This window comes from Cryptosporidium parvum, chromosome 8 (genome assembly GCF_000165345.1).
Source record: "Cryptosporidium parvum Iowa II chromosome 8, whole genome shotgun sequence".
Classification (NCBI taxonomy): domain Eukaryota; phylum Apicomplexa; class Conoidasida; order Eucoccidiorida; family Cryptosporidiidae; genus Cryptosporidium; species Cryptosporidium parvum.
Window position 1 is genome coordinate 735,792 of NC_006987.1, and position 24,288 is coordinate 760,079.

General features: G+C 32.7%; 7 protein-coding genes across 7 annotated transcripts; 3 read left to right on the forward strand and 4 right to left on the reverse strand.

Annotated features, from left to right (window-relative positions):
* Positions 1 to 110: 110 nt before the first annotated feature.
* cgd8_2790 (pleckstrin homology (PH domain) containing protein) lies at positions 111 to 12,653 on the forward strand (the record flags this gene model as incomplete). The annotated part of the gene is made up of 1 exon (XM_627179.1): positions 111 to 12,653. One exon carries the CDS (start codon positions 111 to 113, stop codon positions 12,651 to 12,653), a length of 12,543 nt encoding a protein of 4,180 aa, XP_627179.1.
* Positions 12,654 to 12,810: 157 nt separating this feature from the next.
* On the reverse strand, positions 12,811 to 14,541 carry cgd8_2800 (extracellular protein with a signal peptide, a mucin-like stretch of threonine residues and 6 notch domains; possible mucin; the record flags this gene model as incomplete). Its single annotated transcript, XM_627180.1, has 1 exon — positions 12,811 to 14,541. The coding sequence occupies one exon, from the start codon at positions 14,539 to 14,541 to the stop codon at positions 12,811 to 12,813; it is 1,731 nt and encodes a 576-aa protein (XP_627180.1).
* A 254-nt stretch (positions 14,542 to 14,795) lies between these two features.
* Positions 14,796 to 16,181, reverse strand: cgd8_2810 (uridine kinase like P-loop NTpase; the record flags this gene model as incomplete). The annotated part of the gene is made up of 1 exon (XM_627181.1): positions 14,796 to 16,181. A coding segment is annotated over one exon (1,386 nt), but the record flags the coding sequence as incomplete, so codon positions are not given.
* Positions 16,182 to 16,572: 391 nt separating this feature from the next.
* Positions 16,573 to 17,685, forward strand: cgd8_2820 (membrane associated DNAJ with 6 transmembrane domain, signal peptide; the record flags this gene model as incomplete). The annotated part of the gene is made up of 1 exon (XM_627182.1): positions 16,573 to 17,685. The coding sequence occupies one exon, from the start codon at positions 16,573 to 16,575 to the stop codon at positions 17,683 to 17,685; it is 1,113 nt and encodes a 370-aa protein (XP_627182.1).
* Positions 17,686 to 17,687: 2 nt separating this feature from the next.
* Positions 17,688 to 19,223, reverse strand: cgd8_2830 (LRR repeats protein; the record flags this gene model as incomplete). The annotated part of the gene is made up of 1 exon (XM_627183.1): positions 17,688 to 19,223. The coding sequence occupies one exon, from the start codon at positions 19,221 to 19,223 to the stop codon at positions 17,688 to 17,690; it is 1,536 nt and encodes a 511-aa protein (XP_627183.1).
* Positions 19,224 to 19,569: 346 nt separating this feature from the next.
* cgd8_2840 (hypothetical protein) lies at positions 19,570 to 21,240 on the reverse strand (the record flags this gene model as incomplete). The annotated part of the gene is made up of 1 exon (XM_627184.1): positions 19,570 to 21,240. The coding sequence occupies one exon, from the start codon at positions 21,238 to 21,240 to the stop codon at positions 19,570 to 19,572; it is 1,671 nt and encodes a 556-aa protein (XP_627184.1).
* Positions 21,241 to 21,962: 722 nt separating this feature from the next.
* On the forward strand, positions 21,963 to 23,849 carry cgd8_2850 (hypothetical protein; the record flags this gene model as incomplete). Its single annotated transcript, XM_627185.1, has 1 exon — positions 21,963 to 23,849. One exon carries the CDS (start codon positions 21,963 to 21,965, stop codon positions 23,847 to 23,849), a length of 1,887 nt encoding a protein of 628 aa, XP_627185.1.
* Positions 23,850 to 24,288: the final 439 nt, after the last annotated feature.

Genomic DNA, 24,288 nt, shown 5'->3' on the forward strand with positions numbered 1-24,288 from the left:
CGTTATTAATCCAATAAAAATTTCAATTTCTGGTAAACTTGAATATTGTATAAGCTAATATTTATATACAAACTTAAAAATAAAAAAAAATATATTTAAAGCTATTAACTATGAGCGACAATTTACAATCAGAAAAAATTAATCAAGACTCCAGCCCGAGAGAGTCTAAATTTACCGAAATAAAAATCAATTCTGGTGAAAACCCAGTACAAATTAAAAAGGACTGGCTCCTTGAATACAGAAATGGGTTGAGCTCCGAAGAAATGCAGCAGAGACAGATTGAAGGTAAATCATATACTATGCCATTACTTAAGGCAATGCTCTTGAGTCACTACAACCGCACAGCATGGAATAATGCCGAAAGCCAGGTTAAGTATTCAAATATTAAAAATGGCCAAACTACTGATGAACTCAGAGAAATTTCTCAAAGATTAATGGTAGATGAAGATAACAGTGCGAGAGTTCTTTTAGAGAGGAAGTACTGTATGAAGAAGGTTGGACTGTTAGGAAAATTTTCACCGCGCTGGTTCATTTTCAAGGGTACGAATTTGGCTGTTTTCCATTCAGCTCATGAGGAAACCCAACCAAAATTCTACAGCTTAGTTGGTGCAGCATATGAAGTTGAAGATAGAGATTCTTCTCCAAACAAAACATTATGGGCAACCCCAATAGAAATTATTTCTGAAGATGGAAATATTGTGCATAGTGATGCAAAGTACAGGCTCTCTGTAGTTACAAAAGAGCCAAAAGTAAGACACTTTTGCTTGTACAGTAATAAGAAAGAGGAAATTGCAGATTGGGTAAAAGTTTTCCATGTTGCCAATTTAAATTTGGATCCAAGCCAAGCAGCATTGATTTCTAATGTAATTACTAGAATTGCTCAGAGAGATGTCCCTTCGGCATGGGAAGCATTAGTTTATGAGGCAGAGAACAGGGCGCATAGAGAAACAATGTTAAGGTGTTTTGTTAATAGACTTAGATACCTCAAGGCCACAAGAGTCCTCAATAAGTGGCAAACTATCTATAAGGTACAAAACAAAGATTCCAATGAGGGGTTAAAGTTGTTAGGTAGGGAGGTTATGCTAGGTAGACTTTATCGCCGCGACAAATTGTTAGTTAGAACTAGCCAACAAAGAGAAGCAATTATTGAGCTTATCCAAGAAGGATATAGAAGAGAAAAGAGCAAAAGCCAGGCTCAAATGAAAGCTTCTACTGAGAGCATTGAAACTACTGATAGCGACGCAGCTGCCATTGCTGCTACTTCTGAAGGAGCACAAATTAAGCAGGGTCAACAAGGGCGTGATTTTCCAACTGTTTTTTACGTCAACCCATCAATAGAGAAGTACCATTCCAAAATTTTGGATAGTAAGGAACAATCAATTAAATCAAAATACTCTAAGCATACAATTATTCCTACATACCAGGAGGATGCAAATGTTAGGATTTCGAGTGATTTAAGCAGGGTTATTTGGGCCCCAAAAAAGTGGGAATCTGTTGGAAATAAGAATATGTTTATCGATGTAGATTCAATATCATCGATTATTGTTAATGCATCAAAGCCCTCATATGCATCAAAGGGACTATACTCTGCTCCTAGTATAGTTAGCGAATATGATATCGCTGAATGCGTTGATGAGTATGTATACAGTATGACTGATTCTTGCTTCTCTCATATTGCAGATAAGGAGAAAAGAGAGAGAGACCCACAAAATAGAATCACTACTGGTAACTGGTTGGCTATTTGCGGTCCAAGATTAGGATTTAAACCAGCATATTCACCAGATTTCCTGATCCGTGATACGCCTGTAGTTGTTATGAAAGTTAATATCAACATTAAATCTATCAGTTTAAATGAGAGGTTCTCTCGTCTTTATACAGAATATTATCAATATTATGCTGATGAATTGCAAGAAATGACTCCTTATGAGAAGACAACCACAATGGCAGCCTTAACTTATGGTGATAACTCTCAAACCACCAAATTGAACACCATCAAATCTTTGGTTTCAAACGTCCAAACAAATGAAGAAATAGTACGTGATTACGGCACAATGACAAGTAGCATCTCTAGCATTAGGAGACTATTTACAGCAGCATCAAACATTGATAACGAAACAATTGAAAATAATCTTAAGGAATCAGGATCTTCAAACTTTGAAAATCAAATTAAACCATCAAACTCTACAGTTGCATCGATAAGAAACCTTTTCACAAAAAATATTTCAAATGTCAAAGATTTTAATTCTCCAAGATCATCACCAGTAAGATCTCAGACGAAATCTGCAACTGTTACAGGCACAAAACCCGCAAGGCAAATTGATGGATTAGTGCTCCCTCCAGAACTAAGTGTTATTGATCCATTTAAAACAGTCCAGGTTGAAAGAAACCTAGAGATAAGGGATAGCACAGTTCAAACATATCTAAGAATTACAGCCTTTCATCAATCTTATACATCTGCTCATGCTGTAGGCGTTAATCCAACATATGACTTGAATTTTTGCGTTGATGTCCCATTGATGACATCAAATGCTTCAAAAGAGATGATTAATGAGGCAAGAATCAAAGCTATGGAAGATGCTATTTGTACAGTCGACCTTTGGGTTAAGTCGCCAATTGATTGTGTTCCGGATGAACTTATTGCATCTATTGATATTCCTCTAAAGGAATTGAGCAACAGTGATAGACTTTCCAGACAAAGATCTCAGTTTATTGCTGCTGATTCATTCATTCTTAAGCAACCAGTTCCTGATTTAAAATCTAGTGTTAGTGGCAATTCAAGAGCAATTCAAATACTTAAATATTTGGGTCTTCTAGATCCAAGTAGCGAAAATTTGGAAGATTTACCACTTGGTCAATTGGATATTTCTGCTGATTCAGTCATTGAGACATCAATTATGGGAGAAAACCCTATTTCACCTGAAACTATTTGTTTAGGTGGTCTTCAGGGTCTTTCTTCTTATTCAATTGATCAGTCTACAAATCAAAATATCAGACAAAAGAATGGAGATTGTGTTGAATTATATATTGGGCAAGTAAAACTTGATCCAAATTGGACTCCAGGTCTGTACTTTGTTGAAGTTATTATGGGAGATGTTAGTTGTATGACTCACTTAGTTCAAACAAGATACGATTCAATTTCTGCTGATTTCCGTTCTCATCTGTATATTCCAAGATATGATAATCAACTTGGAGTTGATCCAAAGTGCTTACAAATATTGATAAGACGTGCATTGGGAACTGAAGATAGATGTTCCTCATTGGCTAGGTTACTCCAAGATTCTGTTATAATGGGTGAGTTAATTGTAGACGTCACAAAGTTAACGATGAATGAACCACACAGTAGCAATGGACTTTATGCTGTCTTCAAACCAACTACATCTGCACTCTATGGAAGTAGAGGTTTGGATTATGCTTTAGAAATAGCCCAGTTGGGGCCAAAATCTGATGAGTTGCAAGAAGCAAAACAACACATCATGTTAGATGTTCAAATTAGAATGATGATCACATTGAGAAGAAAAACAGACGTAACATTAAAAAAAGTAATTGATCAATCAGATGACTTTAAATTAGTGGGTGATACTGCGCTACTAGTTGTAGAAGAAGAGCTGAAATATCCAATTTCGCAAAAAGAATTCCATGTAAAATGCTGCCCTGGTAATTTTGATACATTAAAAGCTGGAACTCTTGGATTGCCATTAAGATCAGTTGGAAACTATATAGAATACGAAATTGGAGGGTTCCAAGAAAATTCAGATCAACAAATCAACGATTTGAATACTCTAAACAAATTCGAGAACGATAGCATTTTAAACGAAGAATTAGAAGCTATTGATGCTCAGCCAGTTCCGTTATATGCGAGCGATCCAGTACCTGCTCAATTCTATCTCCCGGAAGATCCACGCACATTTAGAAGCCGTAAGTTACCAGGTATTTGGCATCGAATATTGGCTGATGGATTTAGACCAGGGGAACGCGTAACGAGACTTACACATCGTGTTAGATATGTTCCAGTTACTATTATTGCAATATATAAAAACAGGACTGCTTTGTGCAGATGGGCAGAAAATGTTTCTATAAATCCAACAGAATTTCCTGAAGGCTGTGTATTCATCCCAGAACAAAGATTAGTCATGGGCGTTCCGCTTTCATTTCTTTCAACCCCACATAAAGCTGGTATTCATGTATATGATTCGACTATCACTAGACTACCGGATAACAGTATAACATTGTTAAGTGATATAACGAACTATGGTGGATACATGCCATTGAGCGTTAACCCAATATTCTGTGAATATGAATGGGTACTCTGGATTAAGGCAGAGACCCCTCAACAAATGACTTTATGGGCAACAATTATTAGGAATACTGTAAGAGAAAGAGCATTTAGACGTGTTAGGGCATATGAAAGAACCAGAGATATAATGAATAATGAAGAAGAGGTTGAAAATAATGATTGTAAAGCTTCTACTTCCATGATCTCAAGAAATTCGAATGGTCAATCATACTTAGAAAAACGATATGACAGTGGAGAATTAGAAGTTGTAGTACATAGCTCAAAGATTTTGTGTAAAAGTAATCAATCATTAAACTTTTATTCAGTTTTCCAATGGGCAAGAATACCAAAACAATTATACGAAATGATTGAAAATGAAGGAAATTATGATGTTAAGAGTAGTATTCGCCAAGCAATAAAAAGAATTATTGAGGAAAGTATTCTTGGATTTAATATGAAAAATAGAAGTTCAGTTACCGACCAATTGACTCCTCAAGAATTGAGGCCTGCACCAATAGATATGAGTACTGCAAAACTGCATGCAAGCTATATTCCATTTAGTCTTTCAACTCAAATAAAAGAGAATAATTTGTACTCTGTTGATAGGATAAAAGATGAATTCTTAATTTTGGTTACAAAAATAACATTCAGTTCTTATTACCTTTCAAATCTATGCAAAAATGTTTTACCAGATGAAACTTCTCCATATGTAAAGAATTCGAAGGAAGCCAAATTATTGGATAAGATTAGCGGCGAATTGGTTGGCGTAGTTCCTGACAAACTAGACAAAAATAAGTTGACAAATGAAGTTTATAATACATATAGATGTAGGTTTTATAATAACAAAGATACGTGCGAACAGGGAGGAAGTGTATTCAGTACAACTCATATTGATACAAGTGATGAAGTTCCACTTTTAATTATTAAACTATTCCAAGAGTCAAATGATGGTTTGGATACATTTATTGGCCATGTAATATTGAATACTGTTGATTACCTGACTCCAGAAAATCCATTCCAAATTAAATACAAAAAAATCAATCCAAGATATACTTATATTGTTTCTGCTTCAGGTACCGGTGGTAAGATGTATAGTTTTGATACAGTTCCTGATGCATTAAACTTTGTAATGTCCCAAAATAAAGAAATAACTGTTGAAGAATTTTATAGGGCATTATATGGAGAAACAAATCAAGCAAGAAGAATTCATGGTCCATGGAGAGTCAGAGTGCAAGAAAATATTGAATACCATGGTGACGTTTGTTTAATGGTTAGATATGGCCCCACTGATATTCGGCTATTGACAGAATTCCAACCCACTGCTAATGATTATAAGGAACATATCTTAGATTATCATAGAAAGCAATTTGATGACAGTGGTATTCCATATATTCATACAGTTTATGATCCCAATACACCATTTGCAGTTAAGATAGCAAGAATATTCGGGAACAAGTTTGGTCAATTGAATGGAAATGTTTTTGATTTGTTAAAGAAATATTCAGATGACACGAAAATGCTTAAATTGATACAAATGTATTTATTAAGACCAGCTGAACAATGGGTTTACGAGAGAAGTCTTTATGAACAAATGTTATTCTTAGAACCATTGACAGATTTAATCGAAAAGCAGAATATGACAAGATGGAAATATTTATTAGCAGATTCTAATAATAGAGGTTTACAACAATGGGAACAACTATACCGTCAAGGTTTATTATTGCATAAAGTTGATGAATTATCATATGATAGTTGGTCTATATTAGTAAATGCTAATGTTCGTGACCGTTTGCCATCGATTTTACTTGAATTATGGAATGGAGAAGAATATTTAGGTGAATATTTATTGCCTTCGTTGTCATCCTTACTATTAAGTAAGATTAACACTACAGTTAGGCTACATACATCTGCTTTGGCTAGAGAAAATGATAAGAAAACACGTTATGACATCCGAAAGGAAAATTTAACAAGTTCAAAATTGTCTACATTTATAAATATGGAAATTAGTTGGAGAATCAAAAGCACGACTGAAGGTATATTTGGATTGATAGTAAAAGATGTCAGAAATGTTGTTTCTGAATTAACAGATGACTTAAATGAAATTAAACCTCAAATACATGTTTATCAGTACTTTTCAGATAACGATCAATGGAGAATAATGGAAATAACTAAGCCTAGTATTGCTACAAGAACAATTTTGGGCATCGAAACTCCAGAAAAATTAAAAAAACAAAATATTGAATGGAATAATGTTTTTGTTTATAGCCGAGACAGAATTGTCGATCTTCAGTTCCCAATATCAATTCCTGCTATGGTTGAATCAGTCCCAATTGTATTTAACTTTAATGAATTGTTGCTCTCAGATAATAATAGTATCAAATTAGACAAAGATGAAAATAATGAGGTTGTTGAAAAAATATGGTCATTATTGAAATCAGGAGTTCCAAACTATTATCGTCCGTATATTTGGATGCAGCTAAGCGGCGCAAATGACTTAAAGAACTCAATCCAGAAAAAATGGCAATCGTTGAATGATTCAAATAAATGTGGTCATGACACGTTATTCTCATATTTAATTGAGTATGCAGATACATGTAATTCTTGCGTATTGAGGCAGTTAGATGAAGATATTGAATCAGCGAAAATACGTTATCACATGTGCGAATCAATATTGGGCATTGATCAAGTTCATACTTTCTGGGAAAATGTCCGTTATATTATGAGAGCATTAATTGTTTTCTCATTAAGAAAGAAGTATAATATTTATAACTGCGAAAAATTCCATGTTGGATTGCCATTACAATATGCATTTGGCCTATTATCCTTAACTATCGAATTATTAATGAATTTTGGTGGTGTCTGTTTAACTCCAGAAGATGTTTTCTATCTAGTTTATTCTGTGTGTGGTTCTAGGCATAATATTTATTTAAAATCTAATAATGAAGAAGATAAAAAAGATGAAAATAGATCTTTGAAGAATAAGAAATTGATAAAAGGTGCTCTATTGCCTTATTATACAACAGAAGAACAAGAAGATGATTTAAACAATGATATGCCTGCGCAGATTAATGATATCATTTTCTTAAAGAGTGCTTTAGAATTACTACATCCATTTGAATACGATAATATGTTAGCATCCGGGTTTCAGCTTGAAGAAATATTTTATGGATGTCTAACATCAATATTTGCAGGCTCATTACCATCTTCAACAATTACACAATTGTATGATTTATTGTTCAATGTATACTTCCAACCAAAAGATATTTTCATGAAAAGAGGAGAGCACCATCATAAACATGATCATAAAAATGATATTGATTATAATGATAATAAAATAAATATTTCACTTAGTAGGCGTATTTTAATATGCTTATCTTACTTTATCATAACAGAATCATATCGTGAAATTAATATCAACCCATTGATTTCTTCTAAGTGTATTCGTGAAACTATTAAATCTACTATGGCTACTATGAGAGATCCATTAGAAATGGTACACGGTATTGAAAGAGCTGATTTTATCATTTTTGGAAACAAGAAAATTTATGAAACTATATTAAAATTATATGAGACATATATTATTTCATATCAAGAATCTTTATGGTTTTCGAAAAAGCAAAATTCGGTGTTAGAAAAAATGATCAATATGACCCCATTACAAAATCAACATGGTAGTGATGCACCTTCACATTTAGGAATGAGATTCATTGGAGGAAGATATGTACCCAAGACTGTTGCTTCTCCTGGATTATCACTAAAAGATTTAACAGAGTCATTATATCCATTAATTAAATTCCAAGCACTCTATGCGGGGAGAAATCTGCATCAATTACCACCTGGAATTGCTGGTTATGTAATAATAAAAATAGATGAAGTACGTGAATTTGCCAAATATAATGAACCCATATCTCCGGTAGTTTGTGTGAGAATGGACCAATATAAAGTTGCAACAGACCCTGCAACTGAAAGATGTTCTAGATCATTTATATGGAAATCAAATAACGTATTTATGTTCCCAATACCGATTTGGAAATCTCCTACACAAAAGAAAAATTTAAATGGACGCAACAGCTATCATTTACATAAAGAGTCATCTGAGTCTGAAATGCCGTTGACCGTTGAAATTTTTATCGAAGTTTTGGATTCCGAAGCGCTTGATGATGAAAATAAATTATTGTGTTCAGCACAATTAAGTTTAGACAGGTGGTCAACTGACGGTGGTAGCTTATCATTAAATGGTGATGATGGAACATTAGCAATATATAATGATTGTAATAAAATGAGCTTACTATTTTCATGGTATACATATGTACCAAATAGTGAGTTGGACACAAGCGCTTTATTACCATTTTCATTTGGAAAACAACAATGGGGTGATTATGGTGGCTACCACTGTATCTATGCACCAGTTAATGTAGAGTCATATAGGAATGAATTGCATTCCGAATTAAAAGAGGAAAAATTGAAAGAATGGGAATCAGAGCCAAGACAAAGCGTATTAGATATTATTCGTGGTCATAGAAAAATGGATGAGAGTGGTGGAAATTTAGATGCTTTACCAACAATGAGATCCATGTATCCCGGTAAATTGGAAATCAGCACTGGAAAGTACGGCCCAACTAGATCGCAATTGCAACAATTGTTTTTCTTCTCAGCTCCTTCTCTTTTACCATACGTTGACGAGATTGTCGAGAGTTTTGCAAAAATATCTATGAACTCATCAGAGGAGAAGGTTACATTAACCCCAGTACCTTTAAGAGAACTCATTGCATCCATTATTTTATGTTCCCGTGGTACATTAAGCGAAAAAGCCAATTTATTATTTGATTTATTTGGCTATGATGATGCAAATCGATTGTCTGTAGCATTCCATTCAATGTATTATTCTCATACTCCTCAGTATCCAGCGGCTATTCAAATTGGTTCCCAATTAAATACTCATTTACCAGTTGAGGTATCTGATAAACTAGGTGTTGCTCCTTCAAATGTAATTTCACTAGCAGGCGTGGCAGCAATAGTACAAACTGCATGCATACGTTCAAATATACCATTAGATAATGTTGGAATTTACCAAATTACAGCTTCAGTATTTGACCATTATTTCGATGTACCTAGTGTTGTAAAAGCATTGATTATACCTCCTAAGGGATATGATGGGCGTGTATCTAAGGAATATATTACACATAATTATCGCAATTTGAAGTATGATACGAGCTCAATATCAAATACTGAAGATATTACAATAGATAATATGAATATTTTTAGTGATTGCAAAGGAAGTAAGGGTATCTTTAACTCAATTAATTGTATGAATGGTAAAAGTGTTAAAGAAAATGCATACTGGTATAACATCGATCATATGATTGACAGTAAATTTATTTTGGATGTATCGAGATCCATAACACACCATATTAGAAAAAATGCATCTTTGGAAGGGTTATTTGGAATTGATTTCTCTGTTCATACTTGCCTAAGGCATTTTGATATTAATGATCCTTTCCCAGGTTTAATTAAAACATTAAGAATAATTATTAGTGGGAAGAGAAGTAAACATGAAATTAGAATAATTGATCTAACAATTGATGAGAAAGGCCACTTTATTGATTCAAGAGTACAATATGGTACAGAAACTAGTGATGATTTGCACACGACAGATGTTAGAGGAGCAAATCAATTCAGACAAGCATTTGAATCAGGTTTAGCAACTGTCGATTTCCCAAGACTGTTGTTTAGTGACGGAGCTGCAAATGGTAAAGAAAGAGTGCCTACTGCTAGTTTTGTCTTCAATCTACACAATATCTTAATTGATAAATATAGTTTTGTTACAAAATTCTGTGATTTCACATTAGTAACAGAAGCAATAAGGAGAATAACTGCTAATGATCGTACATGCGAGCCTAATCGATATCTTAAATTAAATGTAGAAGTTAATTTAACCCTCGAAGAAAACAGATCTTATCCTCACTACAGCGTTGATGAAATCCTAGGCGTTCCATTAAAAATAATGAATAATAATGACGAGCTAGCAAATCAATTAAGCCAATCTCTAGTAATCTCTGGCTCAAATAATAATATTGGTAATCAAAGTCAGAGAAGTGTTATTTCAATGAATGCCTCAACATTAATGAATGAAGATGGATACATGACTCAAAGATCAATGATTTCAACTAATTCAAAACAAGTATTCGAGCCGTCTTTATCGGTGCATTCTTCAATGCCTTTATTAACAGAGGGTGAAGACACAAATGAAGATGTTGGTTGTCAAAGTATAGAAGCAGAGAAGTTGAAATCAGGTATTTCATTAACGAGCAGCAATAGCATTGCTAAAGGTGAGATTGAAAAGATGTTATCAAAGAAATCTACTTTAGTTGGAGATGAAGAATTGGAAAAAATGGTTTCAAACAATTCATATCAAGACAATAACGTTAATAATGCCGAAAAGTTGCCGACAAGAACGGAGAGTAACTCAGGGGCTGTATTAAAGCAAGCTTCTACTGCAACTTCTAGGATTGCTGCTTTGTTTATGACTAGGCAATCTTCATTGTTTAATTCTCTATCATTCAATAATGATGGCGAAAATAATAAAGAAGCCGACGGTACTTTAGATTCTAAATTGAATTCTATTGCTAAATCATCTTCAAAAATTTCTGATGAAGAGATAAATAAAATAGAATCAACTTCTATTCCAAGAAATAAATCTTACAATATTGATGAAGATGAGGAAGAGCTTAAAGTGGATGAAGAAGAGGAAATGTTATTGCAACAACAACAATTATCTTCAGCAATTAATTCATTTAACTCTAAAAGAATAAATTCTCAAACAAGTCTACTTAGCGCAGTAAGTCGCGGCGCATCAACTGTAAATCTATGCCGTACATTCACTAGAGGAAATTTTGGCTCATATTATGAGGCTGAAGGCAAGACAGAGTATCAGGTTGATATTCCTTTTAGACCACCAGGCCAGGTAGAAGAGAGGCATAATATTAGAGTTTATTTGGCTGACAGCATCCGTGTTTTAAAGAATAAGGTAATGGAAGCTTGCAAATCAATTGCTCAAAGGTTACAAGAAAGTGGAATTGATAATGGATTGTATAAAGAGATTGTATTAGGGCCACATCATGTAGTTGAGCTAGTTGTTACTGACTTTGATGGCCATATTCGTTATTTGCCTTTATTAAATGAAACAAACTCTATTGAAGACTATATTCTTTCAAATGAAGATTTACTGCAAGAATTTATAACTTCGAATATGAATAGCATTCTTAACATCAGAATCATTCCACCAAAGAATTTACAAACAGAGAAATCAACTAGAATCGTTAATGAGATGCAACACGAAAGTGGTGGAGCTTGTATTACAAGTATGTATTTGGCAAATGAGCTTGCAAACCACGAAATATTGGAAGATGGATTATTAGTTAGGAACCCATTAGGGTTTAGAACATATTTCCATAAGGCTCATTATGAAATAAGAAACAAGATGATTGAAATTGAACCGGGAAAAGTGGTATCTTTGGATAATTTATGTTTTGTAAGAAAAAGTAATACAGTACTAAATAACCTAGCAGCATGCATAAATTTAGATTGGAATGTTGATGAATGGGTTCCAGCAGTTGCAATTAGAGGAATTAATACATTCTTGGATGAACTTGAAGGCATTCATTCTGAGTCGGTGCGTGGCCGCACATCTAGAATTCCGCAAGCAGTATTAAGTGCATCGTCAACGATCGGAGGGTTTATGCCAGTAACATTAGGAGCATATAACCCAATTTCTGCTGCGTTTGACTATGGTTATGGAGCAAGAAATGGAAGCATATCTGTTTCAAATAATCATAGAAACTTTGGAAATGGATCTAGTACAAAGAGGTACAAAACTGGAACGAATTCGGGCACTAAGAAATTTGGAACGACTACAACTGGTATAGCCAGTACAAACCAACCTTCTAACTCTGTATCTTCAAAGATTAAACCAGAAGATATGATCACATCTGTTTATGGATGGGATCTATGCTATGAAGTTATTCTATTAGATTTCCATGACTTGATGATTGAAGGAGGAATCAATACAAGAGAGTCCATTTGTGTAACTGAAAATGATGTTATTTTCTGTTTCAAAAATCCAAGTGTAAGGCAGCAATTCGAGATTACTCAACTTACTACGGACGAAAAAATTAGAATTATGTCTCTTTCTGAATCAGGGATGTGCCCTCAAAGAATTGCGCTCGAGCTATCTGAAGACAGAGTTGCTGCATTAAAGAGTGGCTCGTACTCTATGCTATATAATAATCAACCAAGAGCAGTTGTTGTACCACACCAATTAGTTTCTGAATTTTTGAGAAGGTTCAGAGCAGCAATTGAAGAAGACAAACATATTTTCTAAACTGATTTGGTATCTGGAGTAACTGTGAGATAATTCTTTATTTAATAATAAAATTCAGGTAATAAATATTAAATAGCAAACTAGCTTCTTAGATTCTATTCAACTTCAAATATTAATCTTACCTATTTTCAATTCTTCTTCATTTGATTTTTTTTCTTTAATTTCTTCTTTCATAATATCTAAAATTTCCGTTATGGTCACTTCGGTCAGAATTATAATTATTAATGTATCTCTGATTTGAATTGTAGTTTTGAAGGTTATTTGCACTATTCCCCGGGTTTTGATTATAACTATAATTGTTAGAATATAAATAATTTTGGCTTGGGTATAATGGAAAATTGTAGCCATTCGAAATAGCATTATAATTGTAGTGCCCACCTTGAGAATTGTATGTTTCATAATAGCGATTGTTTTGAGAATTCCTGTTCTGAATCGAGTATTGGGCTGGGTGATTAGCGTATCTAGGATAATCTAGAAAATTTACTGTTTGAGTATTATGATGATTATAATTTATTAAATTAAAATTTGTGTTTACTGTAGTTGTAGAAGTAATCGTTCTTGAGATCGTATTACTAGATAAATTCGTGTCTGAATTCATAGTTCCAAAATAATTTAAGTAATTTTTGGGGAAAGCAACAGCAATAGCAGTAGTAGTAGTAGTAGTAGTAGTAGTAGTAGTAGTAGTAGTAGTAGTAGTAGTTGTTGTTGTTGTCATAGTAGTAGTAGTAGTAGTTGTTGTCATAGTAGTAGTAGTAGTAGTAGTAGTAGTAGTAGTAGTAGTAGCAGTAGTAGTAGTAGTAAACATATTTTGTTCATGTTGAGAATTTACAATGGAATTATCTCTTTTTATATTTGAATTACTTACTTTATTTTTGTTATCTCTAATTTTTCTTGGTGGGTTGAGGCTAGCTTCATATGAATAAATAGTATCTAATGAAGAATCATTTTTTTTGGAATTACAATCACCTTTATCAAAATCACAATTTTCATTATTACAATCTTCATCACAATACCCATCACCTACCCAAGAATTTAAGCAAAATTTATAGATTAAAGGCTGATTATTATAGTCAACTTTTGAAACTGAACAAACGTTTGTACAGTCTCCTCCGTCATAGTTGCAGTCTTTATTGTTACAACTATTATCGCATATTCCATTCCCTATCATCCATGTTCTGCAGTTTCCTGAACAAGTTTTACAGTCACCTTTATCATAGAAACACTCTATAGTATCACAATTTGGGTCACATTGACCATCTCCAAGCCACATGTTAATACAACGAGAATTACATCTATGTAAACAGTCACCTTTATCCATATTACATTCGATATTATTACATTCTATATCACAAACGTTATTTCCAAGCAGTTCTTTATTACAATTGCATTTAGAGTAGTCAAATTCAAGATTGGTTATGTTCGGCCATTTCTTTTCAAAATTTAATATTATTTCTTTATTTAAATCAAAGTTATTTCCTTTACAATCACCGTTATCCCAATTGCACTTTGAATTAAAGCAATCAATGTCGCACTGTCCATCCCCAAGCCAAGTAGGACGGCATTCAGGCGCACACCACCCAACGCAATCACCTCCGTCATTTCCACAATCATCAGAGAAACACTCTTTATCACACCAACCATCACCTATCCAAGACTCTTCGCAACTCAAGGCACAATTTGGAAATTTCTGCCTCAATTTATCAAGCACGATACTACTCCTGCTATTAAGCATTTGATTGTTCGACTTGGTTGGAACAACGTTGATCAGATTATTTCTTACAGGAATAACATTGAGTTTTTTATCGATATAAAGGTCACCGGACTCCACAGAGACCACGAGCCCTACAATAACTATTAAGTAAAATATTAGCATTAAAACCTCCCTCATTATGCATCATAAAATATTATACTAACAAATAAACATATAAATATGCATATATATATCGGACGTCTATACTAAAAAGGTTCAAATTGAAATAGATTCCGATTTTTCCGTTTTAAAATCCTAAATTCTTAAAATTTTATAACATGCATGTAATAATTAAACTATCGATATTTGCATGCAAACAGTTTCTTATTAAAACATTTAAATTAGTTTAATTTTATATTATTTAATTTATTCCCCTTAATTAAAGTTCTTTGTTATTCAGTTCCAAAGTATCGATCAGCAAAACAACCTAATCCTGGAATTACAAAACCATCAGAGTTAACATCACGGTCAATTTCAGTCGTAATTAGAGTTACCTCCGGGAACTCTTTACATATTCTGTGTATTGCATTGTGAGCAACAATAAGACTAAGAACAATAATTTTACGCTGCAAAACCCCCTTTGATAACAAATATTTAATTGCAGAAAATACCCCAAATCCATTCCCAAGAATAGGATCCAAAATAAATACATTCCTTGAGGCAATATCATCGGGTAATTTGCAATAGATAATCTTAGGTTTATCAAACTGGGCATCAAGTTCCGTTTTAGGATTTTGGAACTCCAGTAGAATTTTTCCTATTGGGATATCTTTACAAACAGCAGATAAACCTATTTCCATACTTTCTCCTCCTCTAACTATTGAGACCGCGCAGAGTTTATCCTTGTAATTAAATTGCACTCCGTCGTAAAGTTCTCCAATAGGTGTTTCAATTGTTTGACCAGTAAAAGACAAATGGCTAAGAGCATTTTCGACGACCAGTCGAATTAATCTATCTGACCAAAAGACAAAGTCCACCACTGATGTATCCTTATTCCTTATAATAGAGTGCATATGGCGTATTTGACAATTAGAAGGAATAATATGCAAATTAGAGTAAATTTTTCTTAAATCATCCATTTTTAACTTGTATCTAAGATGTTGTACAACAAGGTCAACAGCAACTTCATTTGGATAATGCGGAATTACGATATCTGCATATCTTCTAGTCGGATAAATGAATTCATCATAGGATGGCTTAACCGTTTTCTCATATTGATTAAGAATATCGTCAATTTGTCTGCCTCTCTCAATAGTATCTCTTCTTATTCTACGTACAAGACGAATATCATCGTCCGTATCGACAAAAATTGACATATTTATAAGATGTCTAATTTTTGGATGGAAAAGAATAAATATGCCTTCAACAATAATAATAGATGCTGGAGAAACCTTCCTTCCTGTTTCCAATCTCTTATGTTGTTTAAAACAGTAGTTAGGGATGTGAACCCCTTCCCCGTTTTTCAAACTTAGTAAAACATTGTATAGAAGTTCAAAGTCCACAGAATTAGGATGATCAAAGTTGTAGTCTGCCATAGTTTGCCCCTCTTCTAAGACAGGAGTTTTATAAAAACTATCAGTCTCAATTACCGTAACTCGTTTATCTCCTAACTCTGAAAAAATTCTGGTACATACGCTTGTTTTTCCGCTTGCACTTCCTCCTGCAACTGCAATAACAAAAACATTTGAATTGCTGCTAGGCGTTAAAGCTTGATCGCCATAATATATGTCTTTAGAAATTAATTTTTCAAGACTGATATTAGACATTATATATTCAAATTAATAACCAAAAAATAGTAATGAAGTAAATCTACGGCAATATTTATAGCTATTAATATAAACAAATTAGAAGTTATTGTCTTATTATAAACGTTTCAAAATATTTGACGTCGAAATTTTTAAACAATTATGATCAATAACAGTATCGGCGGTAACAGTTTTGAAAATGAAAGTTAAACATTGATTAAAAATAGTTTTGCTAGGTTTGGATTGAAAATTTGAAACAATTAAAAGCAATCAATAACTATTCTAACTTGATCCGTTGTTGATATATAAAAGGGGGAAAAGATTTAATTATAAAATTTTTTTTTCTAGCGCGATATCAAATTCTTTGTGGACTAGTTGATTAATATTATAGAATAGGTAATAGCAATATTAATCAGTATTCCCAATGATTGACGACCAACTTATTATATATACGCTTGTAATATCTCCTGTTGTCGGATGGCTTACTTCAACAAAAAGAACTTGGAACAAAAAAAATCAAGTAAACGGAGTTATTCTTGCACTAATTGTGTTAGTGATTGCATGTGTATTGCAAAATGTAAGAGTTTCTCAAAACCATTACCAAACTTTGGGTATATCGAGTAGTGCGTCAAAGTCTGAGATTACCGCAGCATACAGAAAATTAGCTCTTAAGTTCCACCCGGATAAAAACTCAGATTTAAGTGCAAGAGAAATTTATTCTAAAATTAGGAATGCTAATGAAATACTATCAAACGATTTAAGAAGAAGTTGGTATCGTAGATTCGGAACAGTTGAAAATAATTTAGATTTATACAAGGCTTCAGAAGATGAAGAATTCATTGATTATCCATTACATCTTACTATAGTACCTTTTGTTACTGCTGTAATTCCGATTTGTTTGTCATTATTGATGTGGAATGATCAAGAGAATATAAGAAGAATAATTCTTTGTTTTATAGTTTGGACGTTATCGTGCGGGATTTTACTTAGATTTGATAGGAATGAGAACGATTTCCTAACATTTATTCCAATTTTCAGAAATTTTCTCCCGTTCGAGAAAATTAGAGTTTTAGAAGGGCTATACATAACAATAATGAATTCTTTACAGCTTATTCTCCCATTTTTTGCCACAAGTTTCTACAAAAACGAACTTGCAGAGTTTTACCAATCTCTATTGAGGAAGAAGCTGCGATTACTAATATATATAGAGGATTTCTATAATGAAATAAAGCCCAAAAGCCAGAGAACAACCGAAGAGAGCGGTATTTCAACATACAATTACAGCATTGTTACTCCAAATTTTCAGTCAGATGCATTAAAGACAGAGGTAATTAAGCACATGGAACAAACTAGTTTAGAGTTTAATCAATTATTAATTGAAGAACCGTTTCTAAACGAATCATGGGATAACTCTTTTAATAATGTTTATAATTTACTAGAGGATAATCTTGATTTAGAAGAGAAGTCAGGGCTATCTATTGGTACGATTATTTTTATTTTATTCTGGGTATATAAAATATATTCGGCCTTTACTTAGTTTCACAAATCCTGAATGTAAATTTTTCCATTTGTTTCAATTCCCAAGTCAGATAATGAATGAGAATCACTGTATCCTTCAATTTTAATCTTATTTTTGTTATTAACAAATATATACTCCAATGATTCATTTTTTTGTATTTTGTAAATCTTCCAAATTAAAACTTTAACATCAGATACGGCCATTTTTTTGTTTAGTTTAATTGTGGTTGGATTACAGTCAATACAACATTTAAATTGAGGAATAAAGCTTATATCTAAGTATTTTTCGTCTTTACTCACATTATCGGAGTCAGGAATTAAATTTTGATGAATTGATATGTCGTTTTCTATTATGAATTCGCAAAGAATATCTCCATTGGGGTCTATTTCTCTCAACATATTATTTTTTAGTACTGTATATTGAGAAATATAATAACGCTGATATGAAATAATATCTTGCTTATTAATTATACTTTTATTGAACGTTTTTATATTTGGTAATATAGAAATTATTATACTTCTTAAATCTATTGTAGTGTTATTCAAAATAATGTTGTTTCTAAGACAAAGGTGCTCTAAGTTTGGGAAAGCTTTCCTTAAGTAAACAATTGTGCCAAGTTCAATAATCCCGCAGTTGTCCAAGTTTAATTCTAAAATATTTGGGAATTCAATATTAATATTTGTATTTGTTTTTAATATCGGTAATTTAAAAAAATAATTACTAGATATGTTCAAGCTTTTCAGGCCCGTTAAATATTTTAGGATATTTTCTATATTCTCCCAATCAGATAGTAAGTTTAGGCTCAAATCTAACCTTTGAATTGTTGAGTTTGAATAATCCATTGAAATAAAATAGTAGTTGTTCGATGAAAGGTTAACATAGTTGACATTTGGCAATACTGAATCTTCTCTAAATAACAGCATTAGCTGCTCAAATTTAACGAAGGTTTTACTCATACTTAAAACTTTGATATTATTGAACTGATTATGGTTAATAAAAGAAATTTCTTTGAGCCTATTCCCATTTAGCATTAAGCATTCAAGTTTTGGTAAATGAGACAGTATGCAAAATAAAGAGTTCCAATCTGATAGTAAATTGTTGTTTAAGCAAAGAGAATTAATATTATTGTAGCATTGGGTAAAGTCTACAGGAGATTCTAAAGATTTCATAAGTTCTTTACAGGCACAAGTAACAATGCTCATTCTTTCTAGAGATAAAATTGATATTTTTTTGCAATACTCCTGTGCCTTTTTCAAACCCACAAAATTTTCAACCTCTTCATCGCATAAATATCGATTTCTAATAGCTTCTTGAAAAGAAATTCCTGACGATAATTCATTTATTTTGTGAAGTTCTAGTTTCTTTTCTACCTTATTTCTGTTCATAAAACATGATGAAACATTTTGTATATCTGAATTTAGTGAATTACAATTTATATCTGAATCCCACAAAACCCCAAAAAGTTCCTCGCCATTCTCATTAAATACGGTTGAGCAGATTGTCCCAATTCTTTCATCTTCCAAATGCAACACTCTATCACCTAATTTTATCTCCATACTTCGCAATTACAAATTGTTCAAATCGTACGCGCGAACTTTTACATTTATCGAGTATCGCAGAACAAGTCTACCAAGCTCAAATTGCCCACAAATATAATATAATAACAACGCTCTCAAATTAAATCTATAAGTTTTACTAACACCAAAATAGAATACTAAGAAACACTAAATAAGAGAAATAATACAGCTACTCAAGTACCACTTTTCAAACTAGTCACCTTAGTGTGATTTGATTAGTCAATATTCTCCTTTTGCGATTTCATCATATTGCTCCTGTATCTTATCAAAAAAAGAAGAAGAGGTAGCAAAATAGAGCTGAAAAAATATATATAAGCCACAAATATTAAGCATCCACTTTTATTCTCTTCACGTCATTTTCGGTAGAAATAATTGAATTCTCCCTCACTTCACTCCATTCGGAATTTATACCATTAGCAGTTATCAAAGTATTAATCTCTCCTCCAGTATCTGCTGATTGATCTTCGGTTTCTGCTCGAGCTTCTGTTTCAATATTTGGTGTTTTGTATTCAAATATAGATGTTTCGATAGAACCATTACTTTTTACAACCAATAATTCAGTAGAATTTGATTTTGGATCTAATTCTTGTGACTCAGTCGTGCTTGAAGGCAGAGCAAAGTCTCCACCTCCACCATTTACCTGCTCGCTTACCTTAGTCAACTCATTAATGTTTGTGCTAGGCTTTCTCTTTGTACCCCTCAAACCCACTTTCCCTTTGCTTTGAGCAAGCGATTGTGCATGTAAGTTTATAAACCGTTCTTCAAGCCCACACATAGCCGCTATTTGCCAAAGCTGCTTTGTAGTTGCGTTCCGAATATCCGCTATTTTGCTTGCTTCAACTCTTTTTTCGGGATGACTTCTAAGGTAGGCTGACAACTCACTTTTCAATAATGCCCTTCCCTGGTCGCCTAATCTATATTTTCTTGTATGGCTAATCTTAAAAACGTCATTTGGTTCGCCTAGAATGCATTGGTCTGAGCCACTAGTGTGAGAAATACCATTTGAAAGATTTTCAAATGAAATTTGGCCCAATTTAATATTCCTTAAGTTGTAATCTGGTAGTCCGGGATTTCCAATCGGCTTCATCGAATCATCACAAACAATATTAGTACTTTTATTAAAGTCGCCGTTTGCGTTCAAATAATTTTTTACTCTTTCATGCGCATCCGCCAGACTAGCAATATTATTTAGATAAGAATTCAGCAATGAATTAAGCTTATCACTTTCTTCTGGCACGCCTATTTCCTTTTTCAACGAAAGCACTGGCTTTTTAATTTTGCTGATATCGCAATTTTCGGTTCCGCTAACCAAATTATTCTGATAAATCGAGCCTAGACATGGGCCAATTATTGGCGATATTCTAGGCATGATATTCGGGTGAATGATCGAGGGTTGAGATCCGATTGACAAAAGCGGTGATTGCAACAATGGGTTGATAATTGGAGGTTGAGAATCCAATTTTATGGAATTAATAGATTGATTCTCCTCTTTAGATAACAAATTGTTTTGAGTAGACAAAATTGATTCTATTCCTGGAAAACTGGCTATTGGTATTCCACTTACTGGGATAACGCTCTGTGGAACTACTGTGCCATTCAAATTGTAGCCACTTGGAATGGCACTATAACAGTCTGGCAATACAGCTCGAACTGCACCAAGAGTATTGTTTACTTGATACAGCTGGTTCGGTAAAATCAAGGGAAAACCAGGGTTTAATTCATTAATTCCACCAATATTCATATTTAACCCAAATCCAAGGTTTAAACCAATCCCAATATTTTGTCCTAAAGATGAATTTATTGCTTGGCTAGTATTTTGACCTGAATTTGTGAACAATGATTCGATATAATTATTTGAAAAACTTTTCCCTTCTAGTATTGGCGATACACATGTTGTCGATGGGGCAGTTCCTGTTTTATTGAAAGATTGCTCAATTAATGCGCTCGACCCATTTTCAGTCTTTTCACTGGTATTTATTTCGTTCAGATGATTCATTTTTCGTCTTCGCTATAAGTCAGACGTGCAATTAAGCTAGCCATTCAGTCGCTACGGAATTGTTATTTCACAAATTTTGAATTGAGCTTGTACTGGAAATTATTCAGCAACCAGAATTTTAGTTTAGTTTATTTACTTATTTAGTTGGAGAAGGAGACTAATATTGCCCTACTTTATAGTCAATTATCTTCATTTAATATGCCAAATATATACTTTTCGCTTCGTTTCCTGCATATCAACAGTATTTTGAATTGGCCCCACGCTTAATTACGAGACATACATGCTTTTTTTGCAAGTATTTTCAAGTGGATTACATTTTAGTCTCCCGTCTCTGTCTCCAATCTTTTATTTCAAATTTTTAAAGTTGCAAAGATATCAAGATTATGTGAAGGGAAACAATTTTGATTTAGCTCAGTCCAGTTCCATCTTATTTGTATTTATCTTTAGCTTGATTCATTAATTTATGTATTTTATACCGTCTTTTTTGTACTTCTTTGCGTTATGATCGTCCATTAATTAACAATTTTCAGTGTGTAGACTCTTTCTGATTCTCCTGATCATGCTTGAGGTTTTGAATGATCGATATTCAATTTATGTAGCTATTTTTTTTCTAAAATTAATTATAGAGCGGCGCAGATTATGTTGAGTGCAATGTGTGGATGCTGGCGTAGAAATAATTTTGATTCATAAAGAAATGTAGAAGCCACAATAGTAAATAAAATATGAGCATATATATATCTAATGATTATTCTGAGCCTAATTGTAATGTTCTACCGGATTGTAAATACAGTTTGTGCTACGTAAACTTAGCTCTAAATTCTCAAAAAATTGGGAGAAAGGGGAAATTTCAATCTAAAAGTTTTGAGTTCTTTGTTACCTTATACAAAAAGAATTTATTAACTGACGAGGAATTACAAATAGGAAGTTGCAGAATATTACCTTCGAATTATTGCACGCCATTTGAAAGGAATTATTGTACAGTTTATTTTAATTTTTTTTCAATAGATGAATTAAAAGAATTTTTGGAAAAGAACGAAATAATTGTAATATTGAAGTTAGGTTTTGGCATTAATCATTTTGAGGTGTTGTTTGACGAAACGATAAATTACTTCATCAAACCAGTAACAAGCATTAAGAATGAGTTATTTTTATCAAACAAAAATAACGATTTCGAAGTTACTTTTATTGTTAATGTCGAGTGGTTTGCAACAATTCCTAAAATCATTAAAAACAATAGTGAAAACCTCGAAAAGCTAGACAAAAATATTCCTATCTCTTCGGGCTTAAAGATTGAGAATAAAATCTTTAATATTAATATGATTGATAATCCTAATATGAGTTTGATATATGAAAAAACAATTTGCAATGACCCAATTATATCGAAAAAGATAGTTTGTTCGCAACCTATAACGAAAGCACTAAGTAAACATACTATTGACAAGTCAAAAAATATTAAGAACAATTTTTTTGCACCAAGTATTCACTCTTTGAACAATATAGGCAGTTGGACTGTAAAAATTAAAAATATTATATTGACTGAAAATGGGTTCACGTTTCTTCATGATAAGTTCCCAAAATATAGACAATCAAAAAGTTACAAGGTTATTGTCCAGTATTGCATTAAAAATGAAGATGGAAAAACTATAACACAAACTAGAAAGCATTGGAGTATAATGAGTTTTTTAAAGAATTACAATAATTTTTCTATTGATAATAGAATTCCAAGAAAACTTTACTACATTGCAAAAGCAAATATTTATTCTAGAATTCCTGAAACTATCATCGATAAAATAGAGGAAAAATACTTTCATATTAGTTTTTCGATTCCAAATTCACAAATACTATATGAATCAAAAGTTGATAAAGGAAATGCTATTTTTTATGGCATATTGCATCCAAATGAAATTTCTTTAACTAAAGAATCTTTGGTCAAGCTTTATTCAGAGTTTCATAAAAAGAAATGTTTAGGTTATGCATTAATATCATTCTCAGATATAAAAGAAAAACCTTATGATAGTATAAACCTTCATGATAAAATCGATCGAATTATCGAAACAAAGAATAATTCAAATAAGAAACAATGCAAGGCGGGCTATTTAGAAGGAATGAGTATTATTTATCTGTATATATACTGGCACATTCAATTTCGGGCAAAAAATGAAAGGAAAACACCTGAAAGTATTTTAGTGGAGTTTTATTCAAAGATTTCAAGTTCCAAAACTATTGAAGGAGGAGTAAATGTAACAGGAATGAAGAAGTGTGTAAGCGCATTAATACACTCTAATACTGAATTAGCTCATAGTTTGATGAGCTACACAGGCTGTATTCCTGAAAACCTCACATTGTTTAACAACGTTTATGAATTGAGGTATTATTTACTTTTTCCTCATCTTGAAACATTTGAAAACTCTTGTAATGATATTTTTTCAAATGACAATTCAAAAGTTTTCAACGAATACGAATTTGCTTATAAATGTAATGAGTTGGGCATAAGAGAATGCATCTCAATTACTTGGAGAGAAATGATGAAATCATCCTTTGAAGATATTTCTTTGAAAGCTTATAGATCGTGTTTGCAGCTCTATAAGGTTGAAAATATATTCTTGTAAATTAAGAAGAGAATTTTGGAAGACAAAGCAATTAACCTAAACTAGATAAGAGCTAGTTTCAAATTTAGTCTTCAAGATTTGTTTCCCAAAAAATACTTGCAATGCAGTACAAATTTGTTCAATTTTTTAGCATTGTATCTTTTTTTTCATCGTTGTACATAGGGTCTCCAGAGTCAATACTAGGCTCCTGCTCGCATATTGTGCCTTCTTCACCTAAAGGCTTATAATTCAGGTCAAGTTATTTCAAATTTCACTTACCCCAGTTATATTTACCTGAGCCTCCTTTAATACCAGATTTATTTCCATATGCAGAGCTCTTTGGGTTCATACTATGACGGTCTAGTCTAGTATCCTTGTCATGTTTCGGCTTGGAATGCGTCATCTCTTTAAGACTCTTAATTTATTTCGGTTAATTAGAAAAAAAATGGCATGCAATCCA